Source organism: Narcine bancroftii, chromosome 9 (assembly GCF_036971445.1).
Source record: "Narcine bancroftii isolate sNarBan1 chromosome 9, sNarBan1.hap1, whole genome shotgun sequence".
NCBI classification, from domain to species: Eukaryota; Metazoa; Chordata; class Chondrichthyes; order Torpediniformes; family Narcinidae; genus Narcine; species Narcine bancroftii.
The window spans coordinates 87,289,288-87,313,368 of NC_091477.1; the positions used below are offsets into that span (position 1 = coordinate 87,289,288).

Here is a 24,081-nt window from a genome sequence, read left to right on the forward strand (position 1 = left end):
GAGAGAGAGAAGCTAAGAGAGAGAGAAGCTACGAGAGCGAGAAGCTACGAGAGGGAGGCTATGAAAGAGAGAGAGAGAGAAGCTACGAGAGAGAAGCTACAAGAGAGTGAAGCTACGAGAGAGAGAAGCTATGAGAGAGAGAGAAGCTATGAGAGAGAGAAGCTACGAGAGAGAGAGAGAGAAGCTGAGAGAGAAGCTACGAGAGAGAGAAGCTATGAGAGAGAGAAAAGCTACGAGAGAGAAAAGCTACGAGAGAGAAGCTAAGAGAGAGAAGCTACGAGAGAGAGAAGCTACGAGAGAGAGAAGCTACGAGAGAGAGAAGCTACGAGAGAGAGAAGCTATGAAAGAGAGAGAAGCTACGAGAGAGAGAGAGAGAGAGAGAGAGAGAGAGAAAGAACCAAGACTTTGGCTATTTTAACACCAGTAGTTTTTTTGTACTTTTTAATGTAACGTTGGTTACAATACCATTTGTATTACTATACAAGATTTGTTAATAGTCTATTTTATTCTCAAGTACCCATGTAACATTTATATGTTGAAACTAATAAAAATATTGAAAAGCACAACAAGTGATGCACTAATCATCCATACTAATCCTAAATGAATTCTGATTTTTATTCTTTCCACATTTTCATCAATGGTCCCTGCCAGTATCACTCACATTCACATGAGAGGCAGTTTAAAGTGGCAAATTAACCTGTTAATCTGCTGTCTTTGGGATGTGGAGGAAATTGAAATGTCTGGAGGAGGCCCACATGAGGGAATGTGTAAATTCCACACAATCAACACCCAAGGTCACGATTGAACTTGGACCTCTGGAGCTGTGAGCACCAAGCAGTTGGGAAGGAAAATGACACATTGGCATTCACCATTAAGAGTGTTGGAGTTTAGAAATAGAGAACTGTTGTTGAAATGATTCTTGGTGATGCTGCACCAGGAACATAATTCCTATTTTTGTTGTCCTCAGTAGAATAGAAGCAAACCCTTCAATCTCCCATGGCAAGAAACCCTCAATAGTAATCCTAGTCTGTATTCTGTTGTCCTTGCACAATTCAAGCCTTCATCAAAATACTTGTGAGACATTATTTAAGAAGGATGGAATATAGGACGATGAAAGGTTACCTTATTAAGCATAATCTGTTCCAGGTTAAATCATTTTTCTCAAGGTGCCATGAAAAGGACTGCTTCCTTGTAAGGTATTAAGTATTTAGTCAGATAGTAAAATCATTACCTATTATCAATAATCTAGTATAATTTCAATGATCTGTATCATTTATGAAATTCATTGAAGTTAGTCAACAAAGTATTTTGAACAGGACCTCCCAAAACTTTGATCAAAACTTTGCAACCAAAAAGGACAAAGGCTAGAAGCAAATAGAGAGAGAAAAAAAACATCTGTTGCAGGTTGGCTCCAAGTTGCACTCTCCTCTGACATGGAAATATTTTGCTGTTCCTTTATGGTCATGGGACCTAAATCCTGAAACTCCTTCTAAACAAAACTATTAAAGTTTCTTTACCAACCGGACTGTGGCAGCTGAAGAAATCAGCTCATCACTATCTTCGCAAGGGAACTCAGATGGACAATAAAAGCCGGCCTGCCAGCAACACTTGCATCTCAGAGATGAACTCATTTATAAAAAAGTAATGGAATTGGGAATTTTAAAACTGTAACATTTGACAACTTTCAAGTGTCAGTAGAAACATCATTGACTTCTCCAGGGAAACCTACGTTGAAATATTCTTTGGCCAACAAATGCGATAAAGTACCTCTGCATATACATTCGGGCTTAGATTATTGCCGATAAGTGTTTCTCCAGCCTAGATTTCCTTACACTTTGCGTTTGGATCGATCAAATAATTTTGTATGTGTCAGAAAGTCAGGATATTTTCATATATCTAAATGTCATTTCAGCTAGCTACAAGAACGGATCTAAAACTTAAAACTTACCTTTCAAACGGCAGCCCTAAAAGGCTGTTCCAGCATCCCATTCATGTCAAGAGGCGCCTCGAAGCGCCCTCTGGATCTGATGGAGGTGAGGCAACTGGTGCCATGGCGCCACCCATCATAAATACACAGCAGAGCAATGGCTGTTTTCCCTACCCATAATTCCCCCCACGCAGCTAGAACCACTCTGTGTTTCCCAGAACAGTTCCAGCTGCGTGGGGGATTATGGGTAGGGAAGACGGCCATTGGTCTGCCGCGTTTTGAGCCATAGAGAGCGGCCCCGAAGGCAGAAGCGGCCTGGTGAGGCTGTCACAGTTCGCACCAGCCAGCACCAACAGCATCGGCTGATGGCTCCCACTGCCTCAACGGCCCAAGATGATGGCTCCTACTGCCCTGACAGCCCCCGTCTGCTGCCCCTGCCTCGAGGAGGTTGTGGAGGGAGCAGGGTGAGTGGGGTTGCGGGCTGACGGCATCACCAGCCCGCCCCTAACCAGTCGCTTGCAGCAGCTGCAGTCCACCAATTACCCTTCCCCGAGAAGGGTTGGAATCGGCACCTCGGAGCTGACCACAGCACATTCAGAAAGGTACGTATTTACAGATGGGTGTTTTCCCTACTTGAAAGTGCCTTAAGTCAGAGAATTAGTGTAGACTTAAAAAAATCCAATACATTGCTCAAGAATTTACAAGTGCTTCAGAGCCACAGATTTTGCCACAATAACAATAATTTTATTTGAAACTCACAATACTTTTTGGAACTCATATAATTAGGAATGTTGTCCATTGCCTATAACTTACATTTATTTAAATATTTTAACAAGGAACACAAATGATCACTCTGGACATTCCAATCACCTGGAATGAGAAAACTCTTTCATTTATTCGTGCTAAATGTTACCTGGTTCCATACCCTCCGATCAGCAGCATTGAAATGATCCAGCCTCTGGACGAACCATTGCTCAGTTCCCCGAAAATGGAGTTTCTGCCGTAAAATTCTGAGGTACCTGGAATGATGAAAACTTAAAGCGCACCATTCACAGGAAATGAAAAGAAGAAAGGATGTCATTCTAGTTATTGATATCACACCCCACATTTTAAGGTCATAAACATGATATAAAGGCATTTAACAGAGTGAAGAAACAATGGAAAGTGGAAACTATGAGTTGTTAACTAACAATTCACAAAGAAAGCAACATGCATGACATTCATCACAACTTCCTGCTTGTGACTAACAACAAAACAAGTGTAAAGTGACAAACCAGTCAAAGTAATTATCACAATTGACCTACTAAGGCATCACTATCGACAAAGTGACATCACAAAGGAAAGAAGTTCTCAGTAGGCCATTTCAGGTCGGCCCTCTGCCTCGAGACCGGCTACGGAGCGGATAGACAAATTGGAACTTACCATTCAGACTGCAGCCCAAAAAGGCTGCTCCAGCATCCCATTCAAAGGAGAGGCGCCTCATTAGCACCCTCCGGATCCCCATGGAGATGGGCCATAGCCCCACCCGCCGACATGACATAATTGAAGCGGCTGAAGAGCCCTATATACTGGATCATGGTGGTCCTGGAGCAGGCCAGGCAAATGTCTATGATGTTCTCAGCCTGAGTTGGTGCTCAGATTGAAGTCCAGCACATCCTCGGTAAGGCCATTAATGCCATTAAAACTCTGATGTCAGTGAGGTCTGAGAATCATGTCACTGAGATTAGAAAATGATTCCTTTAGAGGTTATGGAGAAGCAGGCAACAATTTAAGCTGGAAAGGAGAGCAGAGTGCAGGCACCGCAGACGAAGGCGAATGCTGCTTGTTAGCCAAATAGCTCTAATAACAAATTGGACTCTGCGGAGGTTGGACAGATCCAAGGGGGCTGAGTTTTGGAGTAATGTTCTCACCAAATGTGATGATGAAGACTGAAGGAGGCACTTTCATATGTCGTGTGGTGCCTTTCACTTCATGTTGGAACTCATAGAACCTCACCTTAGGTTTCAGACAACAAACTGGCAGCAGCCATTCGAGCCTGGACTCCTATTGGCTGTTTCCCTTGTGAATATCGATCCATCAGTACCATCTTTGGCATAGGTGACAGCAATGTGTGCATGGTGGTGCGGCAGGTGACTGGAGCCTTGAAGAAGGTCCTCGGTAAACGTTTCATCTCCCTGCCAAGTGGAACACGTCTCCAGGAGACAATTGATGGCTTCACAGAAAGGGGCTACCCAATGTGTGCTGGTGCCATTGATGGGTCATATATTCCCATTATTTCCCCCGCCTACTACAATCACAAAGGATGGCACTCCGTTGTTCTGCAAGCTATTGTTGATCACAAGTTATGGTGAGTTTACACCTTTAATGTTTCCTACTTCACGTGTCTCCACGTAGATAATTGCACTCTGATTTCTGTACAGCTTGATGTGTTTGTGGGGTGACGCACACACGCACGCACGACGCATGAGTGCTTGCCAACTCTTCCCTGTACAGAAAGGCAGAGGACCCGGGAGGATACCTCTTCCCATGTGATGTGAGTGTGCTTCCTTCAAACCCCTTTGTGCTATCATTATTCAAGGTTCCAGTTCCCTCAGCCAGGTGGCTGTTGCGTTTTCAGTGCACGGCTGCTGACCGGGGTGTGAAGTAACATGGGCAGGTCCTACAATGCACAGGCCTGCAGCATGGAGAGCAGTGTGGCACCTGATAGGTGAACTGACATCTTATCTGCATTGTTATGACCACAGGTATCCCAAGATGTGAATGGAGTGGAAGTCCCAGCACACTTTGTGGGCGACACGGCATACCCCCTCAGAACGTGGCTGATGAAGGGGTTCATGCAGCACTGTGCACTGGATCCACGACAGCAAAAATTTAACAAGGTCCTGAATTCTGCAAGGATGGTGATGGAACATGCCTTTGGCTGACTGAAAGGCCGATGGCGGTGCCTCTCCAAGCGCCTTGATATTTGTACCGCTTTTGTTCTGGATGTTGTGTTTGTGTGCTGTGCGCTGTACAATATATGTGAACTCAACAAGGATCATTTTCAGCCAGAGTGGATGTCTGTTGCGACAGATCTCCCAGCACCACACAGGATTGTAATGATCAGCAGGCAGATGGACACCAGGCCAACCGTTCAGCAATTACGTCCATCATATAGAGGGGGGGGAGGGGTCTCAGGAGTTATCAGTATGTAGAGCTCGTCGAAAGAACCAAAGACTTGTTGATCCAAACCAAGGCTTTTATTAGCAAAAGACCGGAGCTCTTCACAGGTGGCCGACCAGTCCGGAATGATCCGACCTGGCTAGGGACACAACCCTTTAAGGCCCAAACAATAGGTGTGGCTTAGCTCTCAGCCAATCGCTGTAAGCACAGTCTAGATACAGTAACTATATACACTATGTACATTGGTGATAGATCTGTACTATCACACAGTATCAATGGGATTTGCCCCTGCCACCCACCATCCCCACTTGTTCCCAAAAGCTGTGCCATGAGCCTGCTGCATGGTGTGCTATCTGTTCTTGTAATCTCTTGATACAAACAGAGAAACAAATGAAACACAAGAGATGTTACGAGCTTTTGGAAGTTTAATGAAAATTGTTTTCCACTACACATGAATGGTTTTTTTTAAATATTCAAGTTACATAAATATGCTAAAGGCCACACATAACAGGACATGGCTGCCTTCTTCAATCACCTGTGCATTTCATGTGTATCGTTACAAATGACAGGGTCATAGCTTAAAACCATCAAAAGTGACTGCAATAAACCATCACTGCGACCCACCACCAAGAGTGCGTTATTCCATTGAAAAGTACACAGCGCATTGCTCACATCAGTGTTTAATTCATAAGGTTATGCACATTAAATACAAAATATCAAATGTCTGAGCAGCATAAACATAATGCCCTTCTGTAGTCATTTCAGATCTACACATCAATCCAGCATGGCGAGGAAGGAGGTGGGGGGAACTCTGCAAACGACCCAGCCACCTCACTCGTCTCCATGTGGCCATGACAGTAATGTGCTGGTGTGAAACGAAACAGCACGTTGATGGCAGGGCTTTGGTATGTGGCATGCGCGGGACTGTACAGCTGCGGGAACAGTTGCTGCGGAGGGAAGCCATTCTCAAATCAAGCTACCATGTTGTGGAACATGGAGGACTGCCTGCCCATTGTAGCGCTGAGTTCCCGCAGAGCAGATGACTTGTCAACTTCAGCCAGGTGCGCTGAATACTCTTCCTCCGTAAGATTGGCAAGCATAGCTCCCTCCTTCTCCAGCTGCATCTCAGCACGCAGATGATCACCCTCTCTGTCCTCCTTGGCAAGTTATGTCATCATGGCCTCCAGCTCCTTTGAGAGAACCTGCGCCTTTGTCAACCTCTGACGCTTGCATTTCAGACAGGGTACTGTGGATCATATCAGGAAAAAGGGATCAATAGTGAAATTGCATGCTTTTCCACACATGAAACATTTAATAATGATACGATACCTGTCTTATCAGCTGTCCTTCCTGCCTCGGCTCTACCAGTGCAATTGATTTCATCCACCACCGCAGCACATTCGGAGACATCAGCATCCATATCAGCGCCCGTAGATACGTCAGAGGTGACTGGCCACTCCTCGCCCTGCAGTTCTCCACCATCAGCGCTGTTGGTTTCCGCCTGAGATAACTCAAGGATGAGCACTGGGGAATCAGGGCTCTCCAGTGCACTAACCACATTTAGTGGTGTTGCTGAGCAGCTTGTCCCCCAGATGTTGTGGCATTGCTCAAAATACGGCCAGTCCAAACGTTCACTGCCATCTCCTGTTATGATCCAGCACAGGGTAGAACTTCTTCCTCAGGCTCTCAAGCTTTGTGACTCCCTGGACTTTATATCGGCTGTGACCACGTGCTGAAAGTGCACTGGCTAGTTGTTGAAAGGTAGGACCATCCCTCACTGTCCCTGTGAGCTCCTTTTCGTGGGCTTCCTCAAACAAGAGATCAAAAAGCAGTCTGATTTCTCCATCTGCCCAATGACCAGCCATTATCCCTGAAGGCTCTTCTTAAATCTGAACACACCTAGAGTGCCTCCCTGCCGTGCACACAGTCGGGGTTTTAAAATTCACGCTCCTGCGTCTCAGGCTGAGTTCATCACTGCGACGTCATGAGCCCACCCCTGAACAGCTGCCTAGTGGAGCTGCCCATTCAAATCGATCAGCGGAGGGCTATGCTGTGGAGATTATCTCTCTCAGAGAGAGGTTGGAATATGTGGCTCGGAGACCGCCTCCGCACATTCAGAAAGGTAGGTGATTATGCGTTCTGGCGGATTTTCTCTGCCTTTATATTCTGACTTTTGGCCTATCCGAAATGGCCTAGTATCACAAATGCATGCAAGTTAAACATAGGCTCATTATCTGCCTTTTATACATTTCTCCCAAATCTTTACCAAAAACCCCTTTCTGGTGTAGTAAGTTTGCACTTAGAACATGGAATTTGATTTGAACCAAGCTGCTCTGAATTTGAAATGTTTTACTTGAACAGGTATTCAGTCTGTGCTACTGAATGGGCTGGTTCTTGCTGGGATGTGTGGCTCATAAATGTACAAACAGCAACAAACATGCAAGGTGAATGCATCCCTCTACTCTCTCCACACCCATCCACCTTGTGGAGTAAATGAACACAGGAAATTCATGGCTACCAGTATGGTGCTTGGTCAAATCATAGGCCTGCTAAAGAGCACCAACCAGTATTTTTACCAGCACTAAAGCTGACACAATTGCTGACCCAACCATCTACAGCATTTGTCTAAGTTTCCACTTCTGCTTTTCCACTTGTGCCTTTGGATATTGATCCTAAGTGGCACCCACAATCTATCATTCCAATAATTATTTGGTTGTCAGAGGCACCATCCATGGCTCTGTGGAGCACAATTCTGTTGTCTTTCCATTGACTTAACTGTACATGTACCCTCATCATTGCCACTTTACCAGTGACCATATAATTCCACACCCATCAGCCAGCATGGAGAAGTGCCACTCACGCCAAAAATAAAGAGTTCAAAACATGACATCAAAGCCCAGAACTGATCAAGATGATCTTCGAAGACCATCAGCTGAATCTTTCATCGGCCATATTACAGCCACTCTGACAGCAACAAGATAGGATTGCTCACGATCACAAACTTAGTCTGCAATTAATCTTAAAACCTGTTTGGTTGCAGGGCCCTTCCATGGTGATAGATTGAGAATGCAGTGGGGTACTCTATGAGATTTCATGGTTGGCAGGTACCCCTTGTTACCTAAAAACAGCCACATTCGCACTAATGAGGAGCTCAAGTACCAACAGCAGAGTGGATTAAAACAAACAAAATATAGACAGAAGCAAATGGTGGTAATGCTCAGCAGTTCAGGCAGATTCTATGGCAAGAGAAGCACATTTTCAAATGAAGATTAGATAGCTGTGTTGAAACTTAAAACATTCATAAACTTCTAAATTTTCCTAATTCTCACAAAAGGTTAACTACGTGGAACACTAAACTGCTTCTTGCTCCATAGATGCTGCTTGTTCACTATCTGTAGTGATATATTTTCTCCTTGTACATTATTCCCTACCTCTGCTGTTGTTTGTATAAGCTGGCCCACCCACTAGTGACTCATCTCCTATATCTCTGCCGCTTATGACCTGGCCATAAAGGTCAACCTCCCTTTTCCCTTCCGGTATTCCTGTACCTGGATCCGGGCCAGCCAAAGACTCATGTTTATTAAAGCCTTTCATTCCCCAGCTCTCGACTTTGTAGTTATTGATAGAATAATATGGAGAGAGTGATAGGCTCTATCTTTATTTATAGCAGATTGATTTGGTGGGAACAATGGTAGAATGTCTGCTGCCAGGATATCAGGTATTGAATTGCTTAGAATAGTGGGAGATTGGGCATTGACATACATGCTGCACTGGTGGTGTGAGTGAAAAAACAGGTTTGATAGGTCTCAAAGGCAAGGACTCTGAACACAGTTTTGATGTAGGGAAGGATTTTATTTACAGAAGGCAAGTGTGGAAAAATAGCAACTGATGCAGAACGCACACACACACACACACACACACACACACACACACACACACACACACACACACACACAATGATCAGGGGAAAAATGACTACGATGCCCCACCACCCCTTGACTCAGCACAGGCATGGCTCTATGCTACAAAGGACACTAATTAAATGTTTCCAACCCTTTTAACAGTGCACATCTTACCAACAGTTTCTCATGCACCCTTCTGTGTTTCTAGACCTGGAGTGAAGCAGTGTAGTCCCAAGCTGGCAAAGAGGGAGAGAACAAGGAGAACGTGGCATCTTTATAGTGCTGGAGAGACAAGTCCACATCATTTACTGGGGGCCAATAAGCTCAGTGGCAGGAGGGTTCATCTAATTACAACAGCCAATGGCCCAAGGCTAAGTACAGGCAGGCTGGAGAGTGCAGTCCAGGTAATTGACATTTGACCAACAGCAAGGTGTGCACTAATGGGTGGGGAGGAACAAAACCTTGATTGGCAGCTGGTGTGTCCCCTGACTAGGTAGGGGGCAGTGCCATCATATGACAGCCACAACCCTTCCCAATACAACTGGTATATCAGGCATTGACCCACTCAATAAAAATCAGTGAGAAATTGCATGCAAACACTTGACAATCCCTTTGATCAGAAAAGGCTGCACTTTGTCTCAATAGCAGTTTCAATTTAGTGCCCATTATCATTTTTTATTCTCTAATAAAACCCTTTTGCTTTATCTGAAGTTTGGTCTTGATGCTTCTCCAAGTTGGTTGAAAGATAGTCAAAGTGTTGTTACAACTTTGTCTGAACTAAAAAAGAACCTTCAAAAGTATTCATATGAATGGCAGCAGTGGATTGGCCTGTCCATGGAAAAATAGTGGGAAACTGGACTGAATCAGGAGTTTTGACCCAGCATTAAATAAGATTTTTAAAAAAGATCACAAAGAGTAAAACTCTTCAAGAAACATTGTTCCAGTGAATTTATCCGAGAAAATAATGAAATAATAACAAACTGGAAATAGTAATAAAAGTGATACAAAATAGGAATCCACACTGAGCAAATGCTAAGTAACGCTATGGGCTTTTTTTCTGCTGTATTTTACAGCTTATTTCCATTTCTATATTTGTTTATGTGAATGTTGCGTACAATTCTTTTTTGCACTACCAATAAGTGGAAATTCTCCCTGGCCCTGCAGGAAAAAGAATCTTAGGGTTGTATGTGATGTCATGTATGTACTCTGACATATAACCATAACCATATAACCATTTATGGCGTGGAAACAGGTCATGTCGGCCTACATAAATCTGAATTTTGGTGATTACTGGCCTTACCTCAAAACCACATCTGAGCACAACCTAAATATTCATATAATCAAAAAAGTCTCACAAAAGTAACAATAATTTTGTGTTTGTATAATCAAATTAAAAATTGCCTGGCAGTGATTTTCACTATTTTATCTTTCTTGGAACAAAAATACTCGCAGAATATTTTAATATTTCATGATTATTTGCTTTATTTTAAATCTAACCAGGCTGTTATAAATGTTATAATTATAAATGTTATAGACATTAAGAGCCTTGGCAGAATAATTGTTGAAAATATTCTTTTTATGTTTAAATATCTTTTGCAAATTAATATAAATTCTAGGAAAAAAACTTAACCATCCATTTTAATTTCATGGTTTCCTATTAGTTTTCTATTAACAAAATGTTTGGGTACAGATACTATTAGAACAACATTTTAAAAAACATACTTGATTATATAATTACCAAATGCTGAATATTTTCTTTATTTATTCTCTTATTGTTTAGATACCATTGTATTCTGTGAAGATTTGGTAGCATCAGAACATGTGACATTGCACCCACAATTCATTTCAAATTAATCTTCTAATAAAATGATGGTAATTCACACATTATTTCCATGGACAACCATAACACATCTTTCCTCCTGTTCTCAAATACTGCTTCTTAACAATGCTGGAGAAATGGTTAGGTAAAATCAAAAATGTGAAAAAACTGGAAAGAAGTATCCATAGCTTGGTTGAAATTAAAATGACTTCGCCAAGTTAAAATCATGAAACAGAATGTGAAGAAGATTTTCAGCTACCTTCTCTGCAGGAATTGTAATAGCAAAGCATGATATTATTTAGTTGGAAGAAAATATTAACTTCTCTGACTCTGGAAGACAATAAATTCTGGGTTACCAGATATCAGCTTGTATATATTCCAGTATAACAATTGATATCAATGGCTGATAGGACAGTGGTGGACATGTTTGAGACCCAAAATACAACTAGTAGAATTTGGTATTACCACTTATAAGAGGCCATTGAAAACAGCTCTCATTTATAAGAGGCCATTGAAAACAGCTCTCCTGTTCTCACTCTCAATTAATTTCTGCAGCTATTTACTCCCACTGTTTTCTGATTATGTGCTTGGAGGATTTCCCCCATGCTGTTGATATCAGGCATATCTCCTCTTTTTGACAGAGTTTGAAAAATTGGATGTCCACATTCTCCAGTGTTGAACCATTCAGAAAATCTGTCTCACTTCCCACATGATTACCAGTACTTGTTCCTGTCATAATAGAAGACTCTTGAGAGGTACAGATTAGTTTTTTAAGCAGAGTGAGCCAGATTTAATTAGAGTGAGCCACTCAAATTCCTCCTGATACAACCAGCTAATCAATCATAGCTGGTGCAGAAATCTTTTAAACAAGCATTCATTGTGATGAGCTCACTCAATATGGTGCTCACATTGGAGGCACTGTGGTAAACCACTGTGCTGCTATGATTGCCTGCTGCCAGCTGGACACACCTCCCATGACTGATCCTACCAATAGCCCTTTGCATGCTCCCCATTTCATTCTGCCTTGATCAGTCAATGAGGTTGACTACAGTTAATAAAATCCTATCAGTTTCACAACTTTACTCTTTTGTGATTTTGAATTTTGATCTTTGGATCCATTTTGAAATCGATTTAATTCAGCCCCTACTTTTTCCCTATCACCTGAAAATAGGGCGGTCTGAGTCACTAATAATTCAAACTCACTTTCAAAACAATAAAGGCAAGCTGACTTAATTTTATTACACCTTTCAATAGTATTAGCTGCTTCTGTGAATACTAACTTCAACTCCTTTCAATGAAACGCTCTTGTCCTTCGTATTCACACCATGCTGAACTGTACCACATACAGTCAGAATCTGCAAACACATAAAAAACATTAATAACTCAAAGGTCAACAAATAATTAGGTTTATAAATTTAAATAGGGTTTTCTATATTAAAAAATCAATAATTCAACGACTTCTGTTGATGCAAAATGTAGGAATTGAGGTCTTATTTCATTCGCCAACTTTGGATTATCCACCCAGTTTAAAAATTCAATTTTCCACCAAGTTACAATTTATAACTGTGCATATCAGCTCAATATGGTGTTTGAGGTTCTCCTGAATGCATGTGGAAATCAGAGCAGAATCAGGGGCATTATTAATCAACTATAATGATATGTATCTAAAAACAGATTGCACTGACATGGACAATGATAAATTGCAGCCAATAGTTTCATGTGATCAAGTGTATAGAATATTATACAGTTTATAGATTGACCAATTTAGCACTCACAATGACTTGAGATTTCTAATGTATTGCAACTTGCAAATAATGCACCTTATAGGGTTGACTCCATGGCCCTTTCCCAATCATGTTCACTGCACGGACCCGGAACAAGTATTCAGAATTGGAGTTCAGATTAGTAGCCACAAAGTTTTTATGCCTAATTCCAGAGAAGACTCCAGCTTGATCTTGAGGTATAGCCATCTCCTTGTTAATAGAAATGATCTCCTGGAACTGCAGTTCAAAAAAATATGTAGTTCGCTTTCTCATTGGGGGACACATCCATTTCACCTAAATGAAACAAAAGTAGAGGTAATTGTGGCTATTAAGCCATCTGATTTTAGCAAATAATCTCTAAGTACAGGATAATGGATTTGACCCAAGGCCCAAGTTCATCTGCGACCATGAGGAATGCATTTGCAATGTTCTTGGCTGGATCGTCTAAAGTGCTGTGAAATACAGTGGGATTTTCAACTGTGAAAGATTAGTTAAAATTAAAACTTATCATGCTTCTTCTTACTTCTACACAGCAATGTAGCATAATTACTGTTCAAACTCTCAAATACAGAGTCAGACAACTGGATCCCAGCAATTAAAAAAAATCAAATCTCAAAGTGGAGAGTTACATGATCAGGACAAACCTGATAAAATGTGGTTTGACGTGGCATCAAATAGGATTAGATTTAGAAGTCCTGATCAGTTTAGTGAAGAAAATAAACTTAACAGCAATGAAGTCCAACCAACTGGATATGAAACAGTAATTTTCAGAGAAGTGAAGTAAAATCTCAAATGATCAGAATGTTCCCCGTTGTCTCCATGTAATTATTCTCTGAGCAACATATTCACAGCATATGAATCAGGTTAATCACATTCCCCATAACCCCACCCTGCAACTTTTTATTTGCCATCTGCTCATTTATTGCTATTCCCAATGAAGTGTTTCAGCCCAAAATATTGACTGTTTATTGCCTATAGTCCATGGATGTTGCTTGACCCAATGAGTTCCTCCAGAATTTTGTGCGTTTTCCAGCTACTGCAGTCTCTCTTGTTTAATCACACATTTTTTCATTATTTGGCACATACTCAACTCAGAACAAAAATGAATCTGCCAGAGGGACTTAGAGGTAGATGTTTTGAGTCTGAACCTTCATGAGGATTATTGTTTTGCTCCGTATTTCAGCATCTGCAGTTTTTCATATGTATCCGACTGGGAACATTAAAGAAAAAAACAAATCACAACCTCACTTTCCCCATCTTCCTTAGTACCCATTTACTCACTGAGCCAACCAAGTACTACACTGAGCATACAGTCCATGGTCTCGAGTTCAATCCCTGGGACCATCGGATTGAGATAACGTGATCTAACATCCGGGAAGACTTGCGACTGGGCTTAATGTTCTTGGGCTAGAGACTGGTAAAGTGCTTCTGTGACAAAATGATGAATCTTGTGCTCAGTTTAAGCATGAAATAGATAAAAATGAACACACAAAAAGAAACTGGAAAGGAATTGAGCTCTTCGTCACCCACTTTTTATGCACATCATCCCTTCTTAAAAAGCTACTCCTAAATGCATTCTCACACTCCTATGAGAAATTCAACTATTGCTGTTTTTGTACACCATCTGATGAATGTGGATGCCTGTCTTTGGTGGGTGATGCTGATTGAGTATTAACAACACCATTAGTGAATATCACCCCCCACTAAGCTGACTTTTGAGTTTCCATACCTTAACAGAGTCAACAACATAAAAAAAACCTTAATAAAAATCTAAAAAGGCCTAAATTAAAGGAACATAAACTATTCTTGGATTTTTTTTCTTGATAATGATGCATCTTTATATATTCTTTGTTTAAAGGAGACATCTGCCTAGTGACATAGTCTAAAAATGCACTGAGCCAAGTTGCTTTCAGGTCTGGGAGGCTTGATTAAGCCTATTCCTTATAATTGAAGATGACGACAAAGAAAAGAGAGCATGCAGGATGGGACAAGCTGCTGAATGAGGAAGGAGGATGAAATCTAAATCACCACTTAAGGAAGCAATTCATTTATCTGAATTTCAGTAAATACCAATTCATGGTTTCATGAAAGAGATTGGCACTGAAATCTAGCACTTGCTCCAGCTGCAGAACAGGATCATGTCTGCAGCAGACAGGTGCCCAAGGCCATGAAACTTTAAGCATTATGGCTTCTTTTAGGCTGAGTGAAGAAAATAGATCCCAAACCTTTCAATCTAGCACAAGGAAAGGCCCTGAGGATGTCTATATCCTGATACATATTCTATATGGCTGTGTTCAATTCTTCTTGCAGAGATCTTGAAGAAGATTGAGCCCATGGGCTGGCTCCGTCTGTAGGTTAACACAGCAACACTGACTACATACACATTGTTTGTTAGGCAACTCTGCCAACTATTCCATCTTCCTGGCATGAACCAAGTGTCACTTCATCAATGTGCAATTTGTATGCAACCCCAAGTGATGCAAGCAGAACTTTTGTTATCCTGAAAATAATTATTAACTGTTTATTCTGCATCTGTCCTCTGTGCTAGATACAATCAACTACCTACAGCAAGTCAAAGGCTGCCTACTAAGTCATGGATTTGCATGTGGAATGTAGTTTGATAAAGTGGCATTTCCTTCCTATTACAAAGGTACAACTATTGCCACAAACTGCAATGGAAGCAATATGTATATAGTGAGTGCACCCACACAAATGGATCAAAATGTCTGGCGCCAAAATGCCCTCGACCCCTATCCTGTCTCCTATGTTCTTTTTTAAGCCAATGATCCGTGGTTTTTAATACAGAAATATCTTTTAGCTGTTGACGCCATTTTGTTTCGTTAGCATCGAAGCAACTGCTTGCTACCATCACAGAAACACAGTGATTTAAACACACAAACACAGAGGTAAAAAGTAATTTAAATTTAAAAAAAAGTTATTACAAATTTTATTTAATTTTTTTTGCAGAACCCCTGTGCCTTTCTGCGGAACCCAATTTGGGCTATGATGACTTTACAGATTTGGATCAAGCTCTCTGCAGATTCTCCACATCCTCTGCACAATTTGTGTTTCTAAGCAATGTAGTATCATCACCAAGCCTAGATAGGCCATACTTGGTCCACTCTTCTAAATTAATAATGCCCTTGTGGCACTCCGTTCACCGCTGATTGTTAGAGGTGCCAAAAAAAAGCAACGCTGCCAGAGCTACTTTAACAGCAGCGCTGCCACAGGTGCAGACTCACAGAGACCGGGAAGCAAAATCTCAGCACTCCCCTGTGGGGTCCAACCATCCAGTCTGACTGCTGTCGACCCTGGTTTATTTTTAAAATCCCACGACTGCAGGGTCTGGCCCAAGATGGCGGTGCCTATGATCAACATCGGTCACAAAGGGTTTCAGACTTCACTGAAGCAGGGGACTGATGTAGGGCACCTGAAAACAGGGAGACCACCCCCCACCACATTTGAGAAGTAGAGGAGATGACCCACAGGACAATGCCCTTGGTAGTGGACCAGTGAGGCGTTCTGAGGCTGAAGAACACACTGAAGGCAGGCTGTTGGAGATTCGAGGTGAGGGACCAACATAAGATGTGGGCTGCTAGCGATTTCAGTCCAAATACTCTATCAGGCTGTGATCTGCTGGAGACTGGCTGGGGGGGGGGGGGGGGGGGGTGGTATCAGACATCGGAACCGGGATGCGCGAGAGTCCTGGAGGCTTCCTGAACATGCCAGAGGTGTGCATCTGGAGCTCAGGTTGCTAACAGTTTGGACTGAAGGCTGTGTGCCTGTGAAGGCTGAGTGCTCAAGGCAAAACCATGGACATTCAGTGAACCTGGGAGACACCATTTTGCTTTTCTTTCTCTGGCTGTAAGGGGCACTGAGCAATTTATGCTGATAATGAATCTTTGTCTGTCTTATGTTTGACTAAAGGAAATGTCATGTAGTATCATATTTTCTGTTTTATTTCTTCTTTGGCTTGGCTTCGCGGACAAAGATTTATGGAGGGGGTAAAAAGTCCACGTCAGCTGCAGGCTCGTTTGTGGCTGACAAGTCCGATGCGGGACAGGCAGACACGGTTGCAGCGGCTGCAGGGGAAAATTGGTTGGTTGGGGTTGGGTGTTGGGTTTTTCCTCCTTTGCCTTTTGTCAGTGAGGTGGGCTCTGCGGTCTTCTTCAGAGGAGGTTGCTGCCTGCCAAACTGTGAGGCGCCAAGATGACAATAAAATAATCTTGAATCATCCAGAAAAAGACCCAACTCTCTGCCTTCTATTAGTTAACCAATTCTCTATCATGCTAATATATTACCCAACTCTTGTATGCTGCACCTTATTGAACACCTGGAAATCTAAGGAAACAGATCCATCTGCTCCCCTCTATCCACCATACTTATATGACATCCTCAAAAAACTCCAGTTAAGTTTGTCAAACATGACCCGTCTTCCCTGAATCCATGACATGTCTGCCTGATGGAATAATTTCTACCCAGATGTCTTGCTCTTTCTTCCTTCAAGCGTTTACCCAGCTACAGATGTTAAGCTGGCCAATAGTTATCTGCCTTCTGTCAACAAATCCTTTTTTGAACATTCCATTCTGATATAAGTGAAATTCCATTCTGATACAACCTGCCCAGAGTCCAGAGAATTTTTGTAAATTGTCATAATCCTAACCCTCAACTATAACTTCCGTTAATTCTTTCAGTACCCTGGGATACATTCCAACAAGACCAGGGACCTAGTTATCTTTAGGCTCATTAGCTTGCTAAATACCACTTCTTTAGTGATGGTGATTGTACTGTGGTCCTCGCGTCTCGTCACATCGTTAACCTCAACCTTGGCATGTTTAACATGTTTTCCACTGTCAAGACCAACACAAAATAGTTATTCAAGGCCTCAGCTGATCCCCATTACATAAATATTAATGCCCCCATTTCATCTTCCAAGAACCTCGTTCACTTATTCCATGCTTTTCTGCTTTCTATAATTCTAAAAAAAGCTAACTTTCTCTTTTTAGATTTTGTGCTAGTTTATTTTCATAATTTATCTGCACTTTCTTTACACCTTGCCTAGTGGTTTTTTTTATTGTTTTTAAAGGATTTCCAAATTTTTCAGTTTCCTACTGCTCTTAGCAAATTTATATGCATGAACGTTTAATATGATGCCTTCCTTTATTCCCTAAATTATCCCAGACTGGCTCTCCACACCATTACTATCCTTATACTTAACTAGAATATATGTTTGTTCAGCAGTGTGAAAAATCTCTCTAAGTCTTTCATTGTTCCTCATCTATTCCACCATATAGTCTGTGTTTCCGGTCAAAACTACCCAACTGCTCCCTCAACCTTTTGTAACCTCATTTGTTTAAGCATAGTACACTGATTTTAGATTATCCTATTGCAGTCCATCTGTTTGAAAAATCCCAATCTACAAGATCACTTAATTTTCCCAGTCACATTGCACAGCATCAGATCTAAAATGGTACATACCTTTGTCTGTTCGGTAACATGCTATTCAAGAAAGCTACCATAGATGCATTCTACAAACTCCTCACAAAGACTGCCTCAACCGACATGATTTGCCCAATCTATATGAAAGTTAGTTATCCATGACAACTGCCATTCCATTCTTACATGCGTTAGATATTTCTTGGTTTATTGTCTGTGCCATTGCAATGTTATTATTTGGTAGACTATTGACTAATCTCACCATGGATTTTGTTTCCCTTTTCTGACTGACCCTCTGGAGCCATCTTGACAGGAGAATTCCAAAGATTTTCTCCCCTCTGGATGAAGAAACTTCATCTCACCTCTTTTATAAATGGCCAAACCTGATGCTAATCTGAGACATCCAAACAAGGGGGAAAAAAAAAATTAAAATTTTTGCATCTAGCATGCAAAGCCCATGAGAATACTGTACCTTTCAATTAAGTCACCACTAACTCTTTGCTGTTTAATCTTTTTTCACATAATAACTCAGTATCTCATGGATCAATCTGGTGAACCTCTGCTGCACTCCATATGTTCTAAGTATATCCTTCTTTAGGCAGAGAAATCAAACGGGTACACCAGGCTCTACTAATTGAAGCAAGATGTCTTTTGCACTCAAAGCCTCCCGTAACACATGCCAAGTTTGCTTTCCTTGTATCAGCCAATGAACAGTAAATCTGAAGCTATTTGCATGAAGAAGAATGCAGTGTGAACTTACTTAAATTCAAAAAAGGGCTCAATTAACCAAGCAAATGGTCGGGCCTTTCCCAAGTTTATCCGCATTGCATTTGGAATGGGGTTTACAGATTGGAAAATGGATAACCAAGAGATGATCAGATGTAATAATAAGTGATTTTAAATAACAAAGTTTCTTTGTAAAATTATTAGTCTATGTTCCTTTAATGATTAAAAGAATGCAATACCAAAGGCTAAACTTTCATTCCATGCAATTTCAATAAATTTATCTTGATAAAACAGTATTACCTTTGCAGATGTTCCAGCCACAGTATGTTTGTATATTTTTGGAGCTCCTGGTAGTTCATTTAAGGTACTCATAGGTTCCTTAAGTAAACTTGATCCATGCAGTTTTGCAGATGCATTTGTTGATTCATAATTTTTTGAATCAAGTTGCAAGTGATTATCAAGCAGCTGAAGTTTCCTACTATCACATGCCAATGCAGTGTCGTGCATTTGGAAGAAAGATGGCAGATTTCTTGAACCTTGGTTCATAGAAATGTTCTTTTCCAATGTACATAGACATTGCTGGTTCTTGTGATTCCGTGCGATTCTGTGCATACTATTCCGTGGCCTCAATTGAGAACAAGTTCGATGGATATTTCTGAAAGTTTGGCTTTTTGGAAGATCAGTACTATAAAAATGAGTAGAAGAATGACATTTTGAACTGTCATCAGGAGTTCCGGGCAAGTAAACCACGCTGTTCTTCCTGAAATCCTTGTCCAAGGTATTTGAGTTGCCATCAAAATTAATTGTAGTCCGTGATCGACAGAAATTAGATGGGATAAATTGCATATTACTTCGCATAAAGGTTTTATTTTTAGAGAGCAATTTGGCATTCCTAAAGGAAGGCCAGCTCCCAAATTTGCTTCTCGATCTTGCAATACGACAGACACTATTTGTACTACAGATCAGTGGGTTGGAATGATCAGCCTCATCAAAACAAGCATGCTCTGCTTTGAAAGGAGTGGTCTCGAGTAAGCAATGCATTTCCTGTTTATTGCAGTCAATCTTGCATCCAGCTGCACTGATGAGTTGGTGCTGCTGAGAACCATCTGAGATTATTTCAGAACCTTTCTTTTCAGATGTCCAATTCATGTCCTTGCATGAGACATTGTTTCCAGTGGCGCCGTGTGGGGTTGCACACAAAAATGTCTTACATGCACAGTAGGGTTCCTCACCCTGAGATGCAGTGTTATTGGTGCAAATGTTGAAAGGAATGTCTTTCTTCCCATTGAAAAGGTTGTCTGATCTACTATTAGCACAATTTGCCTGAGCTGGTCCTGCGCTGTCAAAGGTACAAGGCACACAAAAACGATAAACTGATGCAACACACTCAGTTTCTCTTTCTGAAGATAAACAAGAACTATTGTAAGAAGAGTTCATTCCAATGTCAGGATCTGCAACTTGTTCAGAAATAGTATGATCCTTTGACAAGCCTCCACTTTTGTGATCATTCGGATACTTTACATTTTCTGATTCAGGGGAACATACATCATTTGAAGTGTGACTTAACTCAATAGAGAATGCATCCCCACTGCTATGGCGACAATGGCAATCTTGCTGTTTATACTGCCTTATGGGTATTGACCAAGTCTTTTCAGAAATATACATGGATTTTGTTTTCTCAGGTAGCATTAGAGATTGATTAGATTTTTGCTTATTATCATTACATTCCTTCTCAGTTGGGATATTTAAAACATTATTTCCGTGATCTACTTCAACAGGATTATGAAAGGTGCTGATTGGGTTCTTGAATTCATGGTTTTCGAAGCATGCACATTGAAAGACACTAGATGTACTTGCAGCAGATTCACAAGAGTTGGTCCAAGACAAAGTACAATTTGTTCCAGCTTGTGCCTCATTGCTATGTTGCGGAATATGGTGATCAGAATTTGTCGCAAGTTCACAGCAATCCAAACCGGAAGCATGTGAAGCCTCATCTAAATTAATTGCAAATTTCTCATGGCTTCTGCTAGAATTTGTATTTGAATGTGAGGACTCATCAGTTGTATTTGAAGTTGTTTCAGTGTTCGATGCAGATTTTGCATTTTCTGGGCTAATGTGACCATCCAAAGCTGTCTCGGCCAAACAGACGCTGAAGTTATCCTCAGTGGCATATTTTGGGCTGCGTTGGAGAGAAGTTGAAACATCTGCATGAGAATCTACATTGGATGCATCAGAGTTAAAGTTAACTGCAAAAGATCGAGAAATACATGAACAAAGATCCAAATTAGGAGTGACTAAGGCAGCCTGAACTTTAGAAGTAAATGATGGGCAAAGTGGCTCTTTCACACTGCCAGGAGATTTCACCTTTCTCATTTTGTATGCTACATTCCAGCTTGGAACCATTTGAAAATCTTCACCACGCAAAGAATTTGACTCTGTTTTATTTAGTTGTGATGGCAGTGCATCAATTGCAACTTTAATATGATCTACATTTAATTCCAAGTCTTTAAAAGGAATTTTAGCCAATGAATTATTAGGAATCATGCAAAGCATGATTTCAGTCAGGCGCTTGTTTATCTGTGCTGATGTTTGAAGGAATATCAGTGGTTTATTTTCTTTGCAAGCTTCTACTGCATACAACATTAATCCTTCTAACTTTAACATTAACATTGATGCTGAGTCAATGAACTTGTCAACTTCACGTTGTTTCTTTGTAGTCTCACTTTTTATCATCTCTTTAATTGTTTGCTCTTGAAGTTTAAGTCCTTCATGCAAGGAGATAAACTCCTTGGTCACCTCTGCATTTTGGTGCATTACATTTTGCTCCATATCAGTTTTCATTAATTTCAGTTGCTCAATACAATTTTCAAAATTTGCTTTGACTAAAACAAAAGAGCATCTAAGTTAGAGAATTACTGTACAAATAACTTTCCAAATCAAGGCATATTGACAGTGTTTTCAGAGAAATATTATTATTAAAAACTAAAGTTCCAATAACAAAATAATTCAAAAAATATGCAAATACCCTGGTTCAAAACACATTGCTTAAAAATGTTAAATCAAATATATATTTCAAGTTAATTAAAAGCATTCACAAACAAGTCTGATTTTCTTTTCCATCAACTTCAGTGGAAATTCTTGCAATACCACCCAAGATCCATTTTACTCACAAAAACTTTCCTTGTTAAATGCCAATTCTCAAATAAATTCCAGCTAATTCATCAGTAATAAGTACCACTGATTATTAAGTGCCAAATTTGCTTGATTTATAATGCAAGTACCTTCAGTAAATTGTGAGATATTCTTCTGCATTTCTGCCATTTCACATTGGAATGCAAGGTCAAGAGAATAAAAGCAGTGATTCCAGTGGGTACTCAATTTGCATTCATCACAGATTGGTAGTTTATCCTGTACACAGTAATCCTTCAGATTTGAAAAAGGATGAAAGAAACACTTAATCTGATCTTCAGTGCTAGATGAAGGATCGATCAGAACATGAGAGAGAAATGCCTTATTCTTGTGAATTTTTTGAAGACATTTCTCACAGAAGTTTAGATTGCAGTTGACACATTTTTTCATGGCTATATAATTATTCTTTTCATCACAGAGCTGGCAGAATATCTGCTTTTGTTGATGATTCATACTTCCTTTTGGTTTTCTTTTTTTCTTTTTAATACTGTCAGCATCTTCTTGTCTGTACCTTTTCACTGTACTGTTTAGCAGGTAGTTCTCAGGAAACTTAACCTCATCTTCTTGGTTAAAACAGAAGTTTTCCTTGCATAAAGGGCACTTAACAAATATATGACCTCCTTTTACATGTTTCGTTTCTTTGCTGAGACAGCTGCCACACAGACTATGTTCACAAGGCAACAAATACGAGTTGTTGTAAAGTTTATCACAGCCTGGGCAAGTCAGTTCTAGGCGCAAAGTATCAAGAAGCTCTTTCTTTTTTTTCATTCTGATCAGTTCTTACTTTCCATGACGGTATTTATTAATAAGTCTAGAAGAAATAAATTTGATTTAGAAGTGTACTTGAAATAACATCCAAAAGTAATATTTCATTCACATTAATTCCCATCTCTCTATCAAATTAGTCTGATTTTATGATATTAAAAAGTTGGCAAACACAAGAACATCATTTTTCCTGGATAAGTGAACCTATTGTATGTTAAGGATGATAAATACAGTACTTTTTGGAAATGAAAGAATTAATAAGCAAAACATTTTGTAATACCATATGAGTATTAAGGAAGATTGTGGTGTTCAGTAAGTGGGTAAAGAGCTGGTGCAGGAGGGAGAACTTCAAGTTAATGAAACTTTGGGGTCTTTTCCAGGGTAGGTGGCAGGTGCACGAGGAACAAGGGGAGGCTCGTTGGTGCTACCCAGACACCAGTAGGGCAGCAAGTGGAGGAATAAATGGAATGCTAGGAGTTATGAAGAAGAACAGGAAAGGACGGGTTTAATGAACACAGCGGGACTAATGGGCTAGTCATGTGTGGGTCTCCAAAGTGGTCAAAAGGACTATCCAAGGGGTCATAAAATGCCAGGTGGTCGAAAGGGGGTCGATTAAACCTTTGGGTTTGAAAGAATTGTAGAGCCCAAGGTCCCCGCTTCTGTCTGAGAGCCCGCGGTCCCCTTTCCTGTTTGTGAGTCAGAACTCGCTTTTACTGTCCGGGAGCCCAAGGCAACTTCTTCGATGCAGATGGCATCACACCCTTTGTTGACAATGGAATTGCCACTGCCGATGCTGAAGACTTGGATCCAGCTCAACATCTTGTCTTTTTGTTCCATTTTACCTCACTGCTGGTTGTTGAACAAGAAAGCCAATGCATATTGGTCGGTCAGCAAGGTAAATCATTTGCTGGCGAGGCTGTGTCTGCAATGCCATACCACCTCGACAATGGCTTGTGCCTCCTTCTCAACAGAGAGTGGCAAATTTCTGGGCCCTGGAGGGTGTGGGAAAAAAAGGCTATGGGTCTACCAGCCTGGTTAAGCATGGCAGCCAGAGCGAAGTTGGATGCATTGCTCTCAACTTGTAATGAAGTAGACTCATCCACAGCATGCATCATGGCCTTAGCAATGTCTGCCTTGATGTGGCTGAATGCCGCACAGGCCTCTAATGTCAGGGGAAAGGAGGTGGATTTGATGAGGAAGCATGTCTTGTCCGCATAGTAGAAGAAGAAACCCAGGCACTTTTTTAGGGCTTTGAGGTTTTTGAAAAGGGGGGAGTTCCAAAAGAGGGCACATCCGATCGGGGTCGTTCTCCACAATGTAGCTAAGAATAGCAAGGCTGGTTGTGTGAAATACACATTTAGGCTTATTGTATGTAAGGTTAAGGAGTTTGGA

General features: G+C 40.9%; 2 protein-coding genes across 18 annotated transcripts in view; both read right to left on the minus strand.

Moving 5' to 3' along the window:
* The window catches only part of prss59 (serine protease 59, putative), a 63,341-nt gene extending 60,171 nt beyond the window's left edge, over positions 1–3,170 (minus strand). For all 6 annotated transcript variants that reach the window (XM_069896724.1, XM_069896723.1, XM_069896727.1 and 3 more), the window contains exon 1: positions 2,841–3,170. In XM_069896724.1, coding sequence (XP_069752825.1) covers positions 2,841–3,065 — 225 coding nt within the window. In that variant the 5' untranslated portion in view covers positions 3,066–3,170. The remainder of the gene's footprint in view (positions 1–2,840) is intronic.
* An 8,854-nt stretch (positions 3,171–12,024) lies between these two features.
* LOC138742405 (protein FAM124B) overlaps positions 12,025–24,081 on the minus strand; it is a 56,348-nt gene continuing 44,291 nt past the window's right edge. For 6 of the 12 annotated variants that reach the window (XM_069896730.1, XM_069896731.1, XM_069896734.1 and 3 more), the window contains 4 exons: positions 22,017–22,735; positions 19,036–21,617; positions 12,631–12,867; positions 12,025–12,165 (listed from right to left, as the gene is read on the minus strand). In XM_069896730.1, coding sequence (XP_069752831.1) covers positions 12,067–12,165; positions 12,631–12,867; positions 19,036–21,617; positions 22,017–22,692 — 3,594 coding nt within the window. In that variant the 5' untranslated portion in view covers positions 22,693–22,735 and the 3' untranslated portion in view covers positions 12,025–12,066. Of the gene's footprint in view, positions 12,166–12,630; positions 12,868–19,035; positions 21,618–22,016; positions 22,736–24,081 lie in introns of those variants that run through there. The other 6 variants (XM_069896743.1, XM_069896739.1, XM_069896741.1 and 3 more) reach the window with 3 other exon arrangements.